General features: G+C 54.8%; 1 protein-coding gene and 1 pseudogene across 2 annotated transcripts; both read left to right on the top strand.

Annotated features, from left to right (window-relative positions):
• The first annotated feature begins 1,105 nt into the window (after positions 1–1,105).
• Positions 1,106–4,700, top strand: LOC144601033 (uncharacterized). Its single transcript, XM_078412968.1, has 2 exons — positions 1,106–1,349; positions 2,085–4,700. Exon 2 carries the CDS (start codon positions 2,206–2,208, stop codon positions 2,914–2,916), a length of 711 nt encoding a protein of 236 aa, XP_078269094.1. The 5' UTR covers positions 1,106–1,349; positions 2,085–2,205; the 3' UTR covers positions 2,917–4,700.
• A 5,756-nt stretch (positions 4,701–10,456) lies between these two features.
• Positions 10,457–17,387, top strand: LOC144601044 (uncharacterized; annotated as a pseudogene). Its single transcript, XR_013548227.1, has 3 exons — positions 10,457–10,702; positions 10,930–11,863; positions 15,620–17,387. The product of XR_013548227.1 is annotated as an uncharacterized LOC144601044 (transcript).
• The last annotated feature ends 980 nt before the right edge of the window (positions 17,388–18,367 follow it).

The following is an 18,367-nucleotide window of genomic DNA, read 5'->3' on the forward strand; positions in this document are numbered from 1 at the left end:
TGAATGGCGGTGCTGGCTCGAAGGGCCAAATGGCCTCCTCCTGCACCTATTATCTATAATTGGACCATCATTGCCCGTGGCAGATTGTGGTCCTCAGGAGCTGCAGGAAGTACATCCTCTGTTGGGCCTTTTTGACTGTGGAGTCGATGGTGGTCCCTCATTTAAGATCCTTGGAGATGATGGTTCCAAGGAACTTAAATGACTCCACAGATGTGACTGTGCTTTCAGTTCCACTGTCTAAAGAGCATTGAGCTCCAGGTTGTTGCTATGACACCAGGATGCCAGCTGTGCCACTTCCTGTCCGTAGGCAGGTTCCTCCCCATCCAGCAGTAGTCCAATCAGGATTGTGTCATCCGTAAACTTGAGAAGCTTGACAAAGGAGTCTGTGGAGGTGCAGTCGTTGGTGTAGAGAGAGTAAAGGAGAGGGAACGGGTACGCAGCCTTGCGGTGCTCCTATGCTGAGGGTCTGCGGGTCCAAGATGTGCTTTCCCAGCCTCACATGCTGCCTCGTGTCTGTCAGGAAGTTGATGATCCACTGACAGAGGGGTTCAGGCACAGTCATCTGGGAGAGTTTGGAGTGTCGTAGCTCTGGCACAATGGTGTTAAATGCAGAGCTAAAGTCAACAAACAAAATCCTGGCATAGGTCCCGTTGCGGTCTAGGTGCTGGAGGATGAAGTGCAGGCCTAGGTTGACTGCATCATCCACCGATCTATTGGCCCAGTTTGCAAACTGCAGTAGGTCCAACAGGGGGTTTGTGATGTTTTTCAGCTGGGCCAGCACAAGCTTTCAAAGGTCTTCATGAACTCTTGCCACACTCGGCGCACACAAAGGGTCTCTCTCCGGTATATTTCCGCTGGTGCTCCCGCAGCCCCCGTGCGCTTTAGACTTTAGTGATAAAGCATGGAAACAGGCCCTTTGGCCCACCGAGTATGCGCCGACCATCGATGAGCTCACTCACACTATCCTACACACACGTGACAATAACCGAAATTCAACCATCCCGTCGCCAGGGGGCGCTGCACCGCGACCTCCCGCCGCCAGAGGGCACTGCACACATCAGACCAGAGGACGCCCAGAACTCCTTCCCTCCCCCATTCACTCACATCCCACTCCTCGGGTCGCCGGCCGCAGGATCATCCTCGGGAGGGAGTAGGGAGTGGCGGAAAGGACGCGAGGCCAAGCGGCGGCGGCGACGACGGCAGCGGCTATTCCCCACCTGACCTCCCGACGCTGAGCGAGCGGAGACCTCGTCCCGTCGACGACCCCCCCCCCCCCCCAGTGTCGGGCAGCGCCAGCGGCCAATGGGAGCAGGTCGCGCTTCCCCGGCCGCAGTGTGACAATGGACCAGGTACCGCCTCCTCCCGGTGTCCGACCAATCAAAGCTACGTCTCCGCCCCCCGGCGCATGTGAGCGCGTCCTATAGGTCGAGACGCAGCCCCGCCCCTCGGACAGACAGCGCTCTCCGTCAATCGAAGCCGCCCATCCCGCCCTAACAACGGTTGCCTTGGTGCTGCCGACCAATCACAGGCCCCCAGAAGCTGCAGCGCAAAGATAATAGAGCGGTAATAATCGATGACCAGATAACGGCTGTGATGTGTGTGTCAAACGTGATGTCTTATTCTGACTGGTACTGGCCTGTTTTGGAAGTATCGTTTGCAATAAAAGGAACATGCATGTTTGGATAGAAGCTAATATACTGCTGAAAACATTGTGAATAAAGGACTTGATGCACATGTTAAAAAAAACCTCCGTTAGGCCCACACCAAGTCCTTTATTCACAATGTGTAGGGAAAAAAACTGCAGATGCTGGTTTAAATCGAAGGTAGACACAAACTGCTGGAGTAACTCAACGGGTCAGGCAGCATCTCAGGAGAGAAGGAATGGGTGATGTTTCGGGTCTGAAGAAGAGTCTCGCCCCGAAACGTCACCCATTCCTTCTCTCCTGAGATGCTGCCTTACCTGCTGAGTTACTCCAGCATTTTGTGTCCACTCTTACTCACAATGTTTTGTGATTGTAAACAAACTAAGATTTACCAATATCCTGTTTGCCAGCTTGCAAACCCGCTGTGTTCCCCTCCTGCAGGGTTTAGGAGCCGTTGATGTGAACGGAGAGACGGGGACGTGAGCGGCCATTGAGGGCAGCCAGGGTGCTAGTGAGCCCCCCATCTGCTCGGTGTGCGGGCTGAGCTTTGGTGGAGGACAACATGATGGGGCCCAACAAGGAGAAGCGTTATGAGTGCAATGTGTGTGGCAAGGCCTGGCATCAGCCATGCCTGCTGGAGACCCACCAGCGGGTTCACACGGGCGAGAAGCCCTTCGGCTGCGCCACCTGCGGCAAGAGCTTTGCCCGGTCGTCAGGGCTAAGGCAGCACCAGCGGGTGCACAGCGGTGAGAGGCCCTTCACCTGCTCCGACTGCGACAAGGGCTTCAAGACAGCGCAGGAACTGAAGATCCACCGGCGGGTGCACAGCGGTGAGCGGCCCTTCACCTGCTCCAACTGCGGCAAGGGCTTCAAGTCGTCGCCGGACCTGTTGATGCACCAGCGCCTGCACACCGGGGAGCGGCCATACACCTGCAGCGACTGCGGCAAGGGCTTCACCCGCTCCAAAAACTTGCTGGAGCACCGGCGCACCCACACCGGGGAGCGCCCCTTCACCTGCAGCGACTGCGGCAAGGGCTTCACCCGCTCCAACAGCCTACTGGAGCACCAGCGCACCCACACTGGTGAGCGCCCCTTCACCTGCACCCAGTGTGGCAAGGGCTACACTCGCTCCTCCAAGCTGCTGAGGCACCAGCGGGTGCACGCCGGTGACCGTCCCATGCCCAGCCCGGTGAGTGGAGAGCGCTGTACCGTGGCCTCCCACGCCCGGTCTCACCGGCGCGTGCACACCAGTGGGCAGCCCTACGACTACTAGTACTGCGGTGAGGTGTTTGACAGCTCGCTGGGGCTGCAGCACCAACAGCAGGCCCACGCCAGCGAGCGGCTCTTCCCACCACGGCAAGCGTTTAAAGAGTGATCCATATCCCCCCATTCCCTGTATATCCATGTGCCTGTCTAAAAGCCTCTTAAACACCCAGTGGCGCAGCGGTAGAGTTGCTACATAACGGCACCAGAGACCCGGGTTCCATCCTGACTACGGGTGCTGTCTCTCGGGAGTTTGCATGTTCCCCCCGTGACCTGCGTGGGTTTCCTCAAATGCTCCGGTTTCCTCCCACACTCCAAAGATGTGCGGGTTTGTAGGCTCATTTTGGCATGGGTGTAAATGTAAATTGTCCCCAGTGTGTGGGATAGTGTTAGTGTGCGGGGATCGCTGGTTGGCACGGACTCGGTGGGCCGAAGGGCCTGTTTCCGCACTGTATCACTGGTCTAAAGCACATGGGGGGCAGCGGGAGCACCAGCGGATACACACCGGAGAGAGAATCTTTGTGGCGCCAAGTGTGTCAAGGGTTTCACCCGCATGTCCAGCCTGTGGCAGCACCGGCGTACCCACAGCGGTGAGCGTCCCTTCACATTCCCGTCCTGTGGTAAGGGCTTCACCCGCCTGGACCACCTGCTGGAGCACCGGCGGGTCTACACTGGCGAGCGCCCCTTCACCTGCCTGCTCTGTGGCAAAGCCGTTGCCCGATCCTCCAGTCTGCTTGTTTTCTCTAACCTCTGTGACTCACACCACCCATATGCCGATGAGGCACCAGCTTTTAGTGTCCTTTTTTGTAAACCAGCATCTGCAGTTCCTTAGTTTTAAACCATTCTGGTAAACCCTCTCTGCACCCTCCCCAAAACTTCCACATCAGCCCTGTAGTGGACTGGCCAGAACTGTATGACTTGTACAAAACTGTATGACTTGCACAAAACTGTATGACTTGAACTGGATTTAGTGTTGTGTAATAATCTTGATCTGATAAGGGGACTAGAGGTAAAAGAGCCATTAGGAGGCAGTGATCACAACATGATAAGTTTTACTCTGCAAATGGAAAGGCAGAAGGGAAAATCGGAAGTGTCAGTATTACAGTATAGCACAGGGGATTACAGAGGCATGAGGCAGGAGCTGGCCAAAATTGACTGGAAGGAGGCCCTAGCAGGGAAGACGGTAGAACAGTAATGGCAGGTATTCCTGGGAATAATGCAGAGGTTGCAGGATCAATTTATCCCAAAAGAGGCGGAAAGACTCTAAGGGGAGTAAGAGACACCTGTGGCTGACAAGGGAAGTCAAGGACAGCATAAAAATTAAGGAGAGGAAGTATAACATAGCAAAGAAGAGTGGGAAGACAGAGGATTGGGACTCTTTTAAAGAGCAACAAAAGTTAACTAAAAAGGCAATACGGGGAGAAAAGATGAGGTACGAGGGTAAACTAGCCAATAATATAAAGGAGGATAGCAAAAGTTTTTTTAGGTACGTGAGGAGGAAAAAAATTGTCAAGGCAAATGTGGGTCCCTTGAAGACAGAAGCAGGCGAATTTATTATGGGGAACAAAGAAATGGCAGACGAGTTAAACCGTTACTTTGGATGATGGAGGAACTGAAGGAAATCCACATTAGGCAGGAAATGGTTTTGGGTAGACTGATGGGACTGAAGGCTGATAAATCCCCAGGGCCTGATGGTCTGCATCCCAGGGTACTTAAGGAGGTGGCTCTAGAAATAGTGGAAGCATTGGAGATCATTTTTCAATGTTCTATAGATTCAAGATCAGTTCCTGTGGATTGGAGGATAGCAAATGTTATCCCACTTTTTAAGAAAGGAGGGAGAGAGAAAACGGGTAATTATAGACCAGTTAGTCTGACATCAGTGGTGGGGAAGATGCTGGAGTCAATTATAAAAGACGAAATTGCTGAGCATTTGGATAGCAGTAACAGGATCATTCCGAGTCAGCATGGATTTACGAAGGGGAAATCATGCTTGACAAATCTACTGGAATTTTTTGAGGATGTAACTAGGAAAATTGACAGGGGAGAGACAGTGGATGTGGTGTACCTCGACTTTCAGAAAGCCTTCGACAAGGTCCCACATAAGAGATTAGTGGGCAAAATTAGAGCACATGGTATTGGGGGTAGGGTACTGACATGGATAGAAAATTGGTTGACAGACAGAAAGCAAAGAGTGGGGATAAATGGGTCCCTTTCGGAATGGCAGGCAGTGACCAGTGGGGTACCGCAAGGTTCGGTGCTGGGACCCCAGCTATTTACGATATACATTAATGACTTAGATGAAGGGATTAAAAGTACCATTAGCAAATTTGCAGATGATACTAAGCTGGGGGGTAGTGTGAATTGTGAGGAAGATGCAATAAGGCTGCAGGGTGACTTGGACAGGTTGTGTGAGTGGGCGGATACATGGCAGATGCAGTTTAATGTAGATAAGTGTGAGGTTATTCACTTTGGAAGTAAGAATAGAAAGGCAGATTATTATCTGAATGGTGTCAAGTTAGGGAGAGGGGATGTTCAACGAGATCTGGGTGTCCTAGTGCATCAGTCACTGAAAGGAAGCATGCAGGTGCAGCAGGCAGTGAAGAAAGCCAATGGAATGTTGGCCTTCATAACAAGAGGAGTTGAGTATAGGAGCAAAGAGGTCCTTCTACAGTTGTACCGGGCCCTGGTGAGACCGCACCTGGAGTACTGTGTGCAGTTTTGGTCTCCAAATTTGAGGAATGATATTCTTGCTATTATCATATCATCATCATATCATCATATCATATCATATATATACAGCCGGAAACAGGCCTTTTCGGCCCTCCAAGTCCGTGCCGCCCAGTGATCCCCGTACATTAACACTATCCTACACCCACTAGGGACAATTTTTACATTTACCCAGCCAATTAACCTACATACCTGCACGTCTTTGGAGTGTGGGAGGAAACCGAAGATCTCGGAGAAAACCCACGCAGGTCACGGGGAGAACGTACAAACTCCTTACAGTGCAGCACCCGTAGTCAGGATCGAACCTGAGTCTCCGGCGCTGCATTCGCTGTAAAGCAGCAACTCTACCGCTGTGCTACCGTGCCGCCCTATTGAGGGGGTGCAGCGTAGGTTCACTAGGTTAATTCCCGGAATGGCGGGACTGTCGTATGTTGAAAGGCTGGAGCAATTAGGCTTGTATACACTGGAATTTAGAAGGATGAGGGGGGATCTTATTGAAACATATAAGATAATTAGGGGATTGGACACATTAGAGGCAGGAAACATGTTCCCAATGTTGGGGGAGTCCAGAACAAGGGGCCACAGTTTAAGAATAAGGGGTAGGCCATTTAGAACGGAGATGAGGAAGAACTTTTTCAGTCACTGAATGGTGAAGGTGTGGAATTCTCTGCCTCAGAAGGCAGTGGAGGCCAGTTTGTTGGATGCTTTCAAGAGAGAGCTGGATAGAGCTCTTAAGGATAGCGGAGTGAGGGGGTATGGGGAGAAGGCAGGAACGGGGTACCGATTGAGAGTGATCAGCCATGATCGCATTGAATGGCGGTGCTGGCTCGAAGGGCTGAATGGCCTACTCCTGCACCTATTGTCTATTGTCTATTGTATGCAATTCTCCAAATGCTACCTGACCAATGTCCCTTAAAGCTGCATGTATAGATTCCTCTCTCCTTATCTCACACCCTTTTATCTGCTTGTTTTCTCTAACCTCTGTGACTCACACCACCCATATGCCGATCACCACCTCATCTGTTAACATAGTGTCAATCTGAAGAAGGGTCCTGACCCGAAATATCACCTATCCATGTTCTCCACACATGCTGCCTGACCCGCTGAGTTACTCCAGCACTCTGTGAAACGTCTCCGTTCTGCAAAGACTGGACCCTTCCCCATCCAATCCTCCCCAAACACCACTTCACACCTACTCACAGACTGACTCCAGTCTACAGAGACTGGCCCTTCCCCCCCCCAACCTCGCTGCAATCACCACTTCACACCCAGTTATAGCGTTACTCCAGTCTGCAAAGAGGAATCTGCCTACAGACAGAGAGTGACACAGCTGGCGTCCCGGTGCCATTGCAACAACCTGGAGCTCAATGCTCCTAAGACAGTGGAACTGATCATAGACATTAGGAGAGCTCCCCCTACCCTCCCCCCACTCACCATCAACAACATCTCTCGAATAATTTAAGTTCTTTGGAATCATCCTCTCCAAGAAACTTTAAATGAGGGCCACCATCGACTCCACAGTCAAAAAGCCCCAACAGAGGATGTACTTCCTTCAGCAGCTGAGGAAACACAATCTGCCACAAGCAATGATGGTCCAATTCTATACTGCCATTGTTGAGTCCGTCCTCACCTTCTCCATCATGGTCTGGTTTGGCTCAGCCACCAAGCACGACATCCGGAGGCTGCAACGAATTGTTCGATCAGCTGAGAAGGTTGTTGGCTGCAACCTTCCCCCCATTGATGAACTGTACACTGCAAGGGCTAGGAAGCGAGCTGGTAAGATCATCTCTGACCCCTCTCACCCTGGCCACAAACTCTTTGAAGCACTTACCTCTGGAAGGCAACTCCGGACTGTCAAAGCAGCCACAGCCAGACATTAAAACTGCTTTTTTTCCGCGATTAGTAGCTTTACTCAATAACATATGTCTGAGGTTTCTTTTTGCTCTGGTTTATTTCACTCACATGTTTAAACCATAATGCTGTATTCTTAATGTTTTAATGTTTATGCTTTATTTTTAATTTTTTACTGTTGTTACTTGCGAGTGGAGCACCAAAGCACATTCGTTGTATGTGTACATACTTGGCCAATAAACTTAAACTTAGTCATTCATGGAGCTCGTGGACAGGGTGATCACTGGTGGGCGAGGACTAGGTGGGCCGAAGGGCCTGTTTTTGCGCAGTATCTCTAAAATCTAAACAATACCCGGTGACTTGGCCTCCACCGCTGTACGTGGTAATGAATTCCACAGATTCACCACCCTCCGGCTAAAGAAATTCCTCCTCATCTCCTTTCTAAAGGCATGGGTGGGAAAGGCAGTGACGGTTAGGGCCAGACGCGAGCATGTGCGACTAGCTCCGATAGGCAAGGTTGTGTGTTTCTGTGCTGTGGAACTGACGGGGCTCAACAGGGTAGTAGTTTGATGCTTCAGCCTGCAGCGACCCAGGAGAACTGCGCTCCAGAGCAAACAGTGTACATACGATGATAACAAATGCAATAATCGCAATATCCAGTGCAGAACAGTGCAAGATTGTGTTGCACAAAGCCCGGGGTAGCACGGACATGAGGGGCCGAAGGGCCTGTGTCTGGGCAGGGCGACCACCGACGCTGTCCATGTGGAGTTTGCACGCTTCACACCCCCCACCCCGTGGTGGACTGGATGCGGGTCGGGGCAGGGGAGGCAAGCTCAGCCTTCCAAGCCTCAATCCGAGGTCAGCCTTCCTCCCGCACATCCTAGCCCTGACTGGCCAAGTGCCGCCGCCATTCCTCCCCAGACAACAACCGAGGGGAAAGGCACAGAAGAAACCTCTTCCAACCCCCGGAACCTCTCAGGGAATGCCCCTGCCATGCCTTTGAAATTAAGCCTTCACAATTGTGCACGATCAGTTAGCATTTTTCTTTTTTTTCTATATGATGCTCCTTGACTTACGATGCTTTGATGTACGATATTTCGACTTTTCGATGGTGCAAAAACGATACACAAAGTTGCTGCCTTACAGCAAATGCAGTGCCGGAGACTCAGGTTCGATCCCGACTACGGGTGCTGTCTGGAAGGAGTCTGCGTGATCTCCCCGTGCCCTGCGTGGGTTTAGTCCGAGATCTTTGGTTTCCTCCCCCACTCCAAAGACGTGCAGGTTTGTAGGTTAATTGTCCCTAGGGGGTGTAGTGTGGGGATCGCTGGTCGGCACGTACCCAATGAACCGAAAGGGCCTGTTTCCACGCTATATCTCTAAACGAAACTAAACTAAACATTCAGTAGAAACCGTAAGTTAGGTGGCTATGATGTTTGATAGGTTAGGTGTATTAAATCCATTTTCGACTTATGATATTTTCGATTTACGATGGGTTTATATAAAAGAAAGCGGGATAACACTGATTATTTGGGGGCCTATCTACATTTCTTTTTTTGCTTAAAAAAAACACATTTATTTCATTGGAAGACAAAGAGATGGGGTGGGAGGAATGGGGTGGGAGGGGGCTCGAGGTGGGGGGTGGGGGGGCTGTCGATGACTGCTCAACTCGGACTTTGCATCCCATCCCAAGAATGGTCTCTGTATTGTCGACAGGGCCAAGGAGGGCTGATATTAGGTAAAAGGGCACTTGCCGGTGTGGACCAGCCGGTGCTCCAGCAGGTGGTCCAGGCGGGTGAAGCCCTTACCACAGGATGGGTATGGAAGGGACGCTCACCGCTCTGGGTGCCACAAGCTGGACATGCGGGTGAAACCCTTGCCACACTCAGCGCACACAAAGGGTCTCTCTCCCGCAGTCCCCGTATCACTTTGATGTCACTGAAAGGAAGCATGCAGTCACCGAAATGAAGCATGCAGTCACTGAAAGGAAGCATGCAGTCACTGAAAGGAAGCATGCAGGTACACCAGGCAGTGAAGAAAGCCAATGGGATGTTGGCCTTCATAACAAGAGGAGTTGAGTATAGGTGCAAAGAGGTCCTTCTGCAGTTGTGCAGGGGCCTAGTGAGACCGCACATGGAGTACTGTGTGCAGTTTTGGTCTCCAGATTTGAGAAAGGATATTCTTGCTATTGAGGGCGTGCAGCATAGGTTTATAGGTTAATTCCCGGAATGGCGGGACTGTCGTATGTTGAAAGACTGGATTGACTAGGCTTGTATACACTGGAATTTAGAAGGATGAGAGGAGATCTTATCGAAACATATAAGATTATAAAGGGGTTGGACACGTTCGAGGCAGGAAACATGTTCCCAATGTTGGGGGAGTCCAGAACCAGGGGCCACAGAATAAGAATAAGGGGTAGGCCATTTAGAAATAAGATGAGGAAAAACTTTTTCAGTCAGAGAGTTGTGAATCTGTGAAATTCTCTGCCTCAGAAGGCAGTGGAGGCCAATTCTCTGAATGCATTCAAGAGAGAGCTGGATAGAGCTCTTAAGGATAGCGGAGTCAGGGGGTATGGGGAGAAGGCAGGAACGGGGTACTGATTGAGAATGATCAGCCATGATCACATTGAATGGCGGTGCTGGCTCGAAGGGCCGAATGGCCTCCTCCTGCACCTATTGTCTGTTGATCCAGCGCGCAAACAGGCCCTTCGGCCCACTGAGTCCGTGCCGACGAGCGATCCCCGTGACGACCGGTGCAACTGCAGGATGGGCGGCTGTGATTGGCAGACTGCGCTGTCTGTCCGAGGGGCGGGGCTTCCGCTCGACCTGTAGGACGCGCTCACCTGCGCCGGGGGGGGGGGGGGCGCACGGTCACGGCTCTGATTGGACGCCGGTACCTATTACTTTGTGACGTGCAAACCGGGGAGACGGGACTCGCTCCCATTGGCCGCTGACGCTGTCCGTCAAGAGGGGGGGCGGCGGCGCGGGGTCACGTGAGGCCGGACGAGGCCTTCGCTCGCTCAGCGCCGGGAGCCCCGCGTCCTTATCCCCGCCCCCTCCTTTCCCGAGGACGGCCGGCCGGCGACCCGAGGCGTGCGGGCTCGGGGGGAATGTGAGTGAATGAGGGAGGTCGGGGCGCCCTCTGGTCCTCCGACTGCTGCGCCCCCTGGCAACTAGCTGGCGGGCGGCGCGGCGCCGTGCCCGGATGCTCGGCCTCCCCAGGTCGGTGAGGCCCCCACCTGCTCATCACCCCCCCCGCTTCTTCCCCTCCCTCCTCTCACTTCCACTGCCCTCATGCCCCTGCCCTCCCTTCCCTTCCCTCCCTTGCCTCCTCACCACCTCTCCCCTCATTCCCTCCCCTTTCCTCACCCTTAGCCCCTCACTCCCCACCCCACTTCCCGCCTGCCCTGTTTGCCAGCTTGTTGACCCTCTGTGTTCTCCTCCTGCAGGGTTTCGGAGCCGTTGCTGTGGATGTAGAGAGGGGACGTGAGCGGCCATCTGCTCGGTGTGCGGGCTGAGCTTCGGTGGAGGACCGCATGACGGGGCACAAAAAGAAGCGTTATAAGTGCGACATGTGTGCCAAGGCCTGGCAGCTTCCGTGCGGCAAGACCTTTGCCCTGTTGTCGGGACTGAGCCACCACTGGTGGGTGCACAGCGGTGAGAGGCCCTTCGGCTGTTCTGACTGCGTCAAGGGCTTCAAGGCAACGCAGGAGAAGAAGACCCACCGGCGGGTGCACACGGGCGAGAAGCCCTTTAGCTGCTCCACCTGCAGCAAGAGCTTTGCCCAGTTGTCGGGGCTGACCCACCATCGGCGGGTGCACAGCTGTGAAAGGCCCTTCACCTGCTCCGACTGCGACAAAGGCTTCAAGTCGTCGACGGACCTGTTGATGCACCAGCGCCTGCACACCAGGGAGCGGCCCTACACCTGCAGCGACTGCGGCAAGAGCTTCACCCGCTCCAACAACCTGTTGATGCACCAGCGCACCCACACCGGAGAGCGCCCCTTCACCTGCGCCCAGTGTGGCAAAGGCTTCACCCGCTCCAACAACCTGCTGGAGCACCAGCGCACCCACACCGGAGAGCGCCCCTTCACCTGCGCCCAGTGCGGCAAGGGCTTCACCCGCGCCTCCAACCTGCTGAGCCACCAGCGAGTGCACTGTGGTGAGCGCCCCTTCACCTGCGCCCAGTGCGGCAAGAGCTTCACCCGCTCCTCCAACCTGCTGAGCCACCAGCGAGTGCACTGTGGTGAGCGCCCCTTCACCTGCACCCAGTGTGGCAAGGGCTTCACCCGCTCCTCCAACCTGCTGAGCCACCAGAGAGTGCGCTGTGGTGAGCGCCCCTTCACCTGCGCCCAGTGCGGCAAGAGCTTCACCCGCTCGTCCATCCTGTTGAGGCACCAGTGGGTGCACGCCGATCACCGTCCCATCCAGAGTGGCGATCGCTTTGCCATGGCCTCGCAAGTCCTGTCTCACCAGCGCGTGCACACCAGTGGCCAGTCCTACAACTGCCAGTACTGCGGTGAGGTGTTTGACAGCTCGCGGGGGCTGCGGCAGCACCGGCGGGCCCACGCCAGCGAGCGGCTCTTCCCACCGCGGCAAGCATTTCAAGAGTGCACGGGGCTGCGGGAGCACCAGTGGATACACACCGGAGAGAGACCCTTTGACTGCTCTGAGTGTGGCATGGGTTTCACCCGCATATCCAGCTTAGGGGAAGGAGAGAGTGGGAGCGGTGGGGGTTGGGGAGAGTGGGGGGCAGGGGAAGGTGAGGGGGTTGGGTGTCGGGGTAAGAGAGAGTGGGGGTGGAGAAGAGGGGGGAACGGGGGAGGGGGGTGGGGGTGGATAGAGTGGGTGGAAATGGTGGGGGAGGAGGGCGGAGGAGAGAGTGGGGGTGGGGGGAGAGTGGGAGTGGGGAGGAGGGCAGGGTGGGGGTGGGGAGAAAGGAAGAGTGGGGGTGAGGGTGGGGGAGAGTGGGGGTGGGGAGGAGGTTAGATTGGGGGTGGGGAGAGGGTGGGTGTGGGCAGGGAGAGTGGGGTAGGGGAGGGGGGGCGAGTGGGGGTGAGTGGAGGGGGGAATAAGGGTGGGGAGGGGGGAATGGGTGGAGGCGGGGTAGGGGAGGGGCAAGTGGGGTGGGTGGGTGGGAGGGATGGAGTGGGTCAGTGGGGGGAGGAGGGGGGATTGAGTGGGGGGGTTGAGGGTGCTACAATACAGGAGAGGCTTTTGGTCCAGGGCTCACTCACTCACACCCTCGCCCCTTCCCTGTCCCCCCTCTACGAGGAATGGGCCCAATGGGTCTAGTTTAAGAATAAAGCATAATACATTAAAACATTGAGAATACAACAAAATCGTTTAAATGTGCGAGTTAAATAAACCAGAGCAAAAAGAGACCACAGACTTTTTATATCGGCCAGCTTCTCGTCTATCAATTAGCTCCCAATCTGCCACTTGCATAGATCGGGCGAAACGATAAGCTTTTGACGCAAGCAAAAACAATATCAGAGACCTTGTCGACGTTTGAGTTAGTTAGATGTTTTTTATTTGAAGTCGCGATATAGCATATGGGCATATCTCTTGTCATCGACTGGTTATTGATACGCTTGGTAAAATTCCATATCTTACCCAGTCTATGCGATCGATAGGAACTGCCGGAAATCTGTATCAATCTTCTTGTCAATAAAATCTCCAACTGATTACATTTTGGCTAATGAATCTTTTGGCACAACCTTTGGCTGAACCTCTGTCAGCACCTTCTCGGCTCCCACTTGCTAACACGTCCAAAAACTGCCGTAACTCTAGCTCTGCCCAGCCCATGCATAAGCATCGCATGGGTTTTCCTTATTCCACAAAATGCTGGAGTAACTCAGCAGGTCAGACAGCATCTGGGAGAGAGGGGTGATGTTTCGGGTCGAGACAGACGGGGTCTGAAGAGGGGTCTAGATGCTGCCTGACCTGCTGAGTTACTCCAGCATTTTGTGATACCTAAGGAGTTGTTATCGTGGAATAAGGAAAACCTTATCTATTCTTTTGCAGCTGCAGAACAAGCCACCCATTTAAGAACAAAGAAATCCTTTTGCGCCTGTCTGTTCCCCATCACTCCTAAACGAATAAACACATTATTTTCTAATGATAACACTATTCTGCAACAAGCATCCATTTTACTGCTTTCTACTGAAAATAAGCATTCGTTTTATATTAGCTAAAACAACAACAAAAGTAACCATCTTCAACCATCTAAAACAAAATATCAATATCTATAATTAACTATACCAGCTAATAGCATATAGATTATCAGGGGCATTCCCTGAGGGGTTCGGGGGGGGGGGGGGGGGGGGGTTGGAAGAAGTTTATTCTATGTTTTTCCCTTCAGTTGTTGTCTGGGAAGGAATGGTGACGGCAATCGGCCCGTCGGGGCTAATCCTCTCTGCCTTTCCCGCCCATACCTTTAGAAATGAGATGCGGAGGAATTTCTTCAGCCGGAGGGTGGTGAATCTGTGGAATTCATTACCACAGACGCGGTGGAGGCCAAGTCACTGGGTATTGTTTAGATTTTAGAGATACTTGCAGAAACAGGCCCTTCGGCCCACTTAGTCCTCACCCACCAGTGATCACCCCGTACACTAGCTAGCTCCATGAATGAATACGTTTAAGTTTATTGGCCAAGTATGTGCACATACAAGGAATGTGCCTTGCTGCTCTGCTCGCAAGTAACAACACGAACATACAGTAAATATGTAAGAATAAGGCATAAAACATTAAGAATACAACATTAACGGTTTAAACGTTTGAGTGAAATAATCCAGAGCAAAAAGAGACCACAGACTTTTGGTTAATGAGTCGGGTCGGGAAGGAAGGAGGGGGTGGGGGAAAGGACGCGGGGTCGGGCGGAGGAGGTGGCGATGGCGGCCGGCGACCAGGTCCCGCCTCCTCCCCACTGACGGGCAGCGGCAGCGGCAGCGGCCAATGGGAACAGGTCCCGCCTACGACGTCATGGTGCCCCAGGTACCGCCCTTTCCCGGTGTTTGACCAATCAGAGTAGCGTCCCGCCCCCCTGTGCAGGTGAGCGCGTCCGATAGGTCGAGCCACAACACCGCCCATCCACCAATCGGAGCCGCCCTTCCCGCACTAGCAAAGGTTGCCGTCCCCGGGCCCCCAGAAGCTGCAGCGGGTCAGCGGGAGCTTCAGCAGGTTGGAGGAGCGGGTGAAGGCCTTGCCACACTGGGCGCAGGGGAAGGGGCGCTCGCCGGTGTGCAGGCGTCGGTGCACTTTCAATTCCGGCATCGACTTGAAGCCTCAGCCCCGACAAATTCAAAAAGCTCTGGCCGCAGTCGGAGCAGTGGACGGGGCGGGAGCGGGTTGGTTGGGTGAGGGGAGAGGAGGTGTGGGTGAGGAGGGGGGAAGGAGTGGAGAGGTGGTGGGGAGACGAAGTGGGGATGAGTGATTAGGGCGGTGGAAGTGAGGGCAGGGGGAGGAGGGGGGAGTGGCGGGGCGCACCGACCTGGGGGCACTGAGCATTCAGGCACCATGTCGAGCCTCCCTGCACCATGCATGAGGATGATGTCACGGCGCAGGGCGGCTCACGCGCAGGTGGAAGGATCGGCGTGGTGCCCGGATGCTTGGCACCACCATGTTGGTGTGGCCTCCCCCCCCCCCCCCCCCTCACACATCCCACCATCCTCACCCATGATCAGCCATGATCACATTGAATGGCGGTGCTGGCTCGAATGGCCGACTCCTGCACCTATTGTCTATTGTGCCCGGGTGGTCGGTGCCCCCAGGTCGGTGCCGTGCCCCCTCATCCCCAGGCCCCCTCGCCCCACACCCTTCGACCCCCCCCCATCCTCCACTACCCCTCTTCACCCCCTTGACCCCTACCCTGACCCCCTTATCCCCCCTCAAGCACTAATGATCACGTTTTAGTAATGTCCTGTTTGCTAGCTTGTTGACCCTCAGTGTTCCCCTCCTACAGGTTTAGCAGCCGTTGCTGTGGATGGAGAGATGGGGACGTGAGCGGCCATGGAGGGCGGCCAGGGTGCCGGTGAGTCCCCCCCATCTGGAGCTTCGGTGGAGGACCACATGACGGGGCCAAACAAGGAGAAGCTTTATAAGTGCGACGTGTGTGGCAAGGCCTGGCTGCACCTGTGCTGGCTGGAAACCCACCGGCGGGTGCACACGGGAGAACGCCCCTTCGGCTGCTCCGACTGCGGCAAGAGCTTCAAAACTGTGCCGGAGCTGAAGATCCACTGGCAGGTGCACACGGGCGAAATGCCCTTCACCTGCTCCACCTGTGGCAAGAGCTTTGCCCGGTCATCGGGGCTTAGGTTGCACCGACGGGTGCACACGGACGAGAACCCCTTTGACTGCACCATCTGCGGCAAGAGCTTTGTCCACTCATCGGTGCTGTTGGATCACCAGCGGGTGCACACAGACGAGAAGCCCTTTGGCTGCTCCACCTGCGGCAAGCGCTTTGCCCAGTCGTCGGGGCTGCGGAAGCACCAGCGGGTGCACAGCGGTGAGAGACCCTTCACCTGCTCTGATTGTGGCAAAGGCTTCAAGTCAAAGCCGGAGTTCAAAGTGCACTGGCGCCTGCACACCGGCGAGCGCCCCTTCACCTGCGTCCAGTGTGGCCAGGCCTTCACCCACTCTTCCAACCTGCTGAAGCACCAGCGCCTGCACACCGGCGAGCGCCCCTTCACCTGCACCCAGTGCGGCAAGGGCTTCATCGACTCCTCCCAGCTGCTGAGCCACCAGCGCCTGCACACCGGCGAGCGCCCCTTTACCTGCGTCACCTGTGGCAAGAGCTTTGCCCGGTCGTCAGGGCTAAGGCAGCACCAGCGGGTGCACAGCGGTGAGAGGCCCTTCACCTGCTCCGACTGCGACAAGGGCTTCAAGACAGCGCAGGAACTGAAGATCCACCGGCGGGTGCACAGCGGTGAGCGGCCCTTCACCTGCTCCAACTGCGGCAAGGGCTTCAAGTCGTCGCCGGACCTGTTGATGCACCAGCGCCTGCACACTGGGGAGCGGCCATACACCTGCAGCGACTGCGGCAAGGGCTTCACCCGCTCCAAAAACTTGCTGGAGCACCGGCGCACCCACACCGGGGAGCGCCCCTTCACCTGCAGCGACTGCGGCAAGGGCTTCACCCGCTCCAACAGCCTACTGGAGCACCAGCGCACCCACACTGGTGAGCGCCCCTTCACCTGCACCCAGTGTGGCAAGGGCTACACTCGCTCCTCCAAGCTGCTGAGGCACCAGCGGGTGCACGCCGGTGACCGTTGCATGCCCAGCCCGGTGAGTGGAGAGCGCTGTACCGTGGCCTCCCACGCCCGGTCTCACCGGCGCGTGCACACCAGTGGGCAGCCCTACGACTACTAGTACTGCGGTGAGGTGTTTGACAGCTCGCGGGGGCTGCAGCAGCAACAGCAGGCCCACGCCAGCGAGCGGCTCTTCCCACCACGGCAAGCGTTTAAAGAGTGATCCATATCCCCCCATTCCCTGTATATCCATGTGCCTGTCTAAAAGCCTCTTAAACACACAGTGGCGCAGCGGTAGAGTTGCTACATAACGGCACCAGAGACCCGGGTTCCATCCTGACTACGGGTGCTGTCTCTCGGGAGTTTGCATGTTCCCCCCGTGACCTGCGTGGGTTTCCTCAAATGCTCCGGTTTCCTCCCACACTCCAAAGATGTGCGGGTTTGTAGGCTCATTTTGGCATGGGTGTAAATGTAAATTGTCCCCAGTGTGTGTAGGATAGTGTTAGTGTGCGGGGATCACTGGTTGGCACGGACTCGGTGGGCCGAAGGGCCTGTTTCCGCACTGTATCACTGGTCTAAAGCTCATGGGGGGCCGCGGGAGCACCAGCGGATACACACCGGAGAGAGAATCTTTGTGGCGCCAAGTGTGTCAAGGGTTTCACCCGCATGTCCAGCCTGTGGCAGCACCGGTGTACCCACAGCGGTGAGCGTCCCTTCACATTCCCGTCCTGTGGTAAGGGCTTCACCGGCCTCGACCACCTGCTGGAGCACCGGCGGGTCTACACTGGCGAGCGCCCCTTCACCTGCCTGCTCTGTGGCAAAGCCGTTGCCCGATCCTCCAGTCTGCTTGTTTTCTCTAAACTCTGTGACTCACACCATCCATATGCCGATCACCACCTCATCTGTTAACATAGTGTCAATCTGAAGAAGGGTCCCGACCCGAAATATCACCTATCCATGTTCTCCACAGATGCTGCCTGTCCCGCTGAGTTACTCCATCATTTAGTGTCCTTTTTTGTAAGCCAGCATCTGCAGTTCATTGGTTTTAAACCATTCTGGTAAACCCTCTCTGCACCCTCCCCAAAACCTCCACATCAGCCCTGTAGTGGAGTGGCCAGAACTGTATGCAATTCTCCAAATGCTACCTGACCAATGTCCCTTAAAGCTGCATGTATAGATTCCCCTCTCCTTATCTCACAGCCTTTTATCTGCTTGTTTTCTCTAACCTCTGTGACTCACACCACCCATCTGCCGATCACCACCTCATCTGTTAACATAGTGTCAATCTGAAGAAGGGTCCCGACCCGAAATATCACCTATCCATGTTCTCCACACATGCTGCCTGACCCGCTGAGTTACTCCAGCACTCTGTGAAACGTCTCCATTCTGCAAAGACTGGACCCTTCCCCATCCAATCCTCCCCAAACACCACTTCACACCTACTCACAGACTGACTCCAGTCTACAGAGACTGGCCCTTCCCCCCCCCCCCAACCTCGCTGCAATCACCGCTTCACACCCAGTTATAGCGTGACTCCAGTCTGCAAAGACTGGGCCCTCGTCCACTACCCACCCCCTCCTTGCTGCCCAACATCAATCAGTCTGGCCACTTATCCATCTCCAACAATAGAAGTTGAGGAG

Source organism: Rhinoraja longicauda, chromosome 16 (genome assembly GCF_053455715.1).
Source record: "Rhinoraja longicauda isolate Sanriku21f chromosome 16, sRhiLon1.1, whole genome shotgun sequence".
In the NCBI taxonomy this organism is placed as follows: domain Eukaryota; kingdom Metazoa; phylum Chordata; class Chondrichthyes; order Rajiformes; family Arhynchobatidae; genus Rhinoraja; species Rhinoraja longicauda.

Coding starts and splice junctions, on each gene's coding strand:
- LOC144601033 (XM_078412968.1), top strand. CDS start 2,206: ATGATGGGGCCCAACAAGGAGAAGCGTTATGAGTGCAATGTGTGTGGC.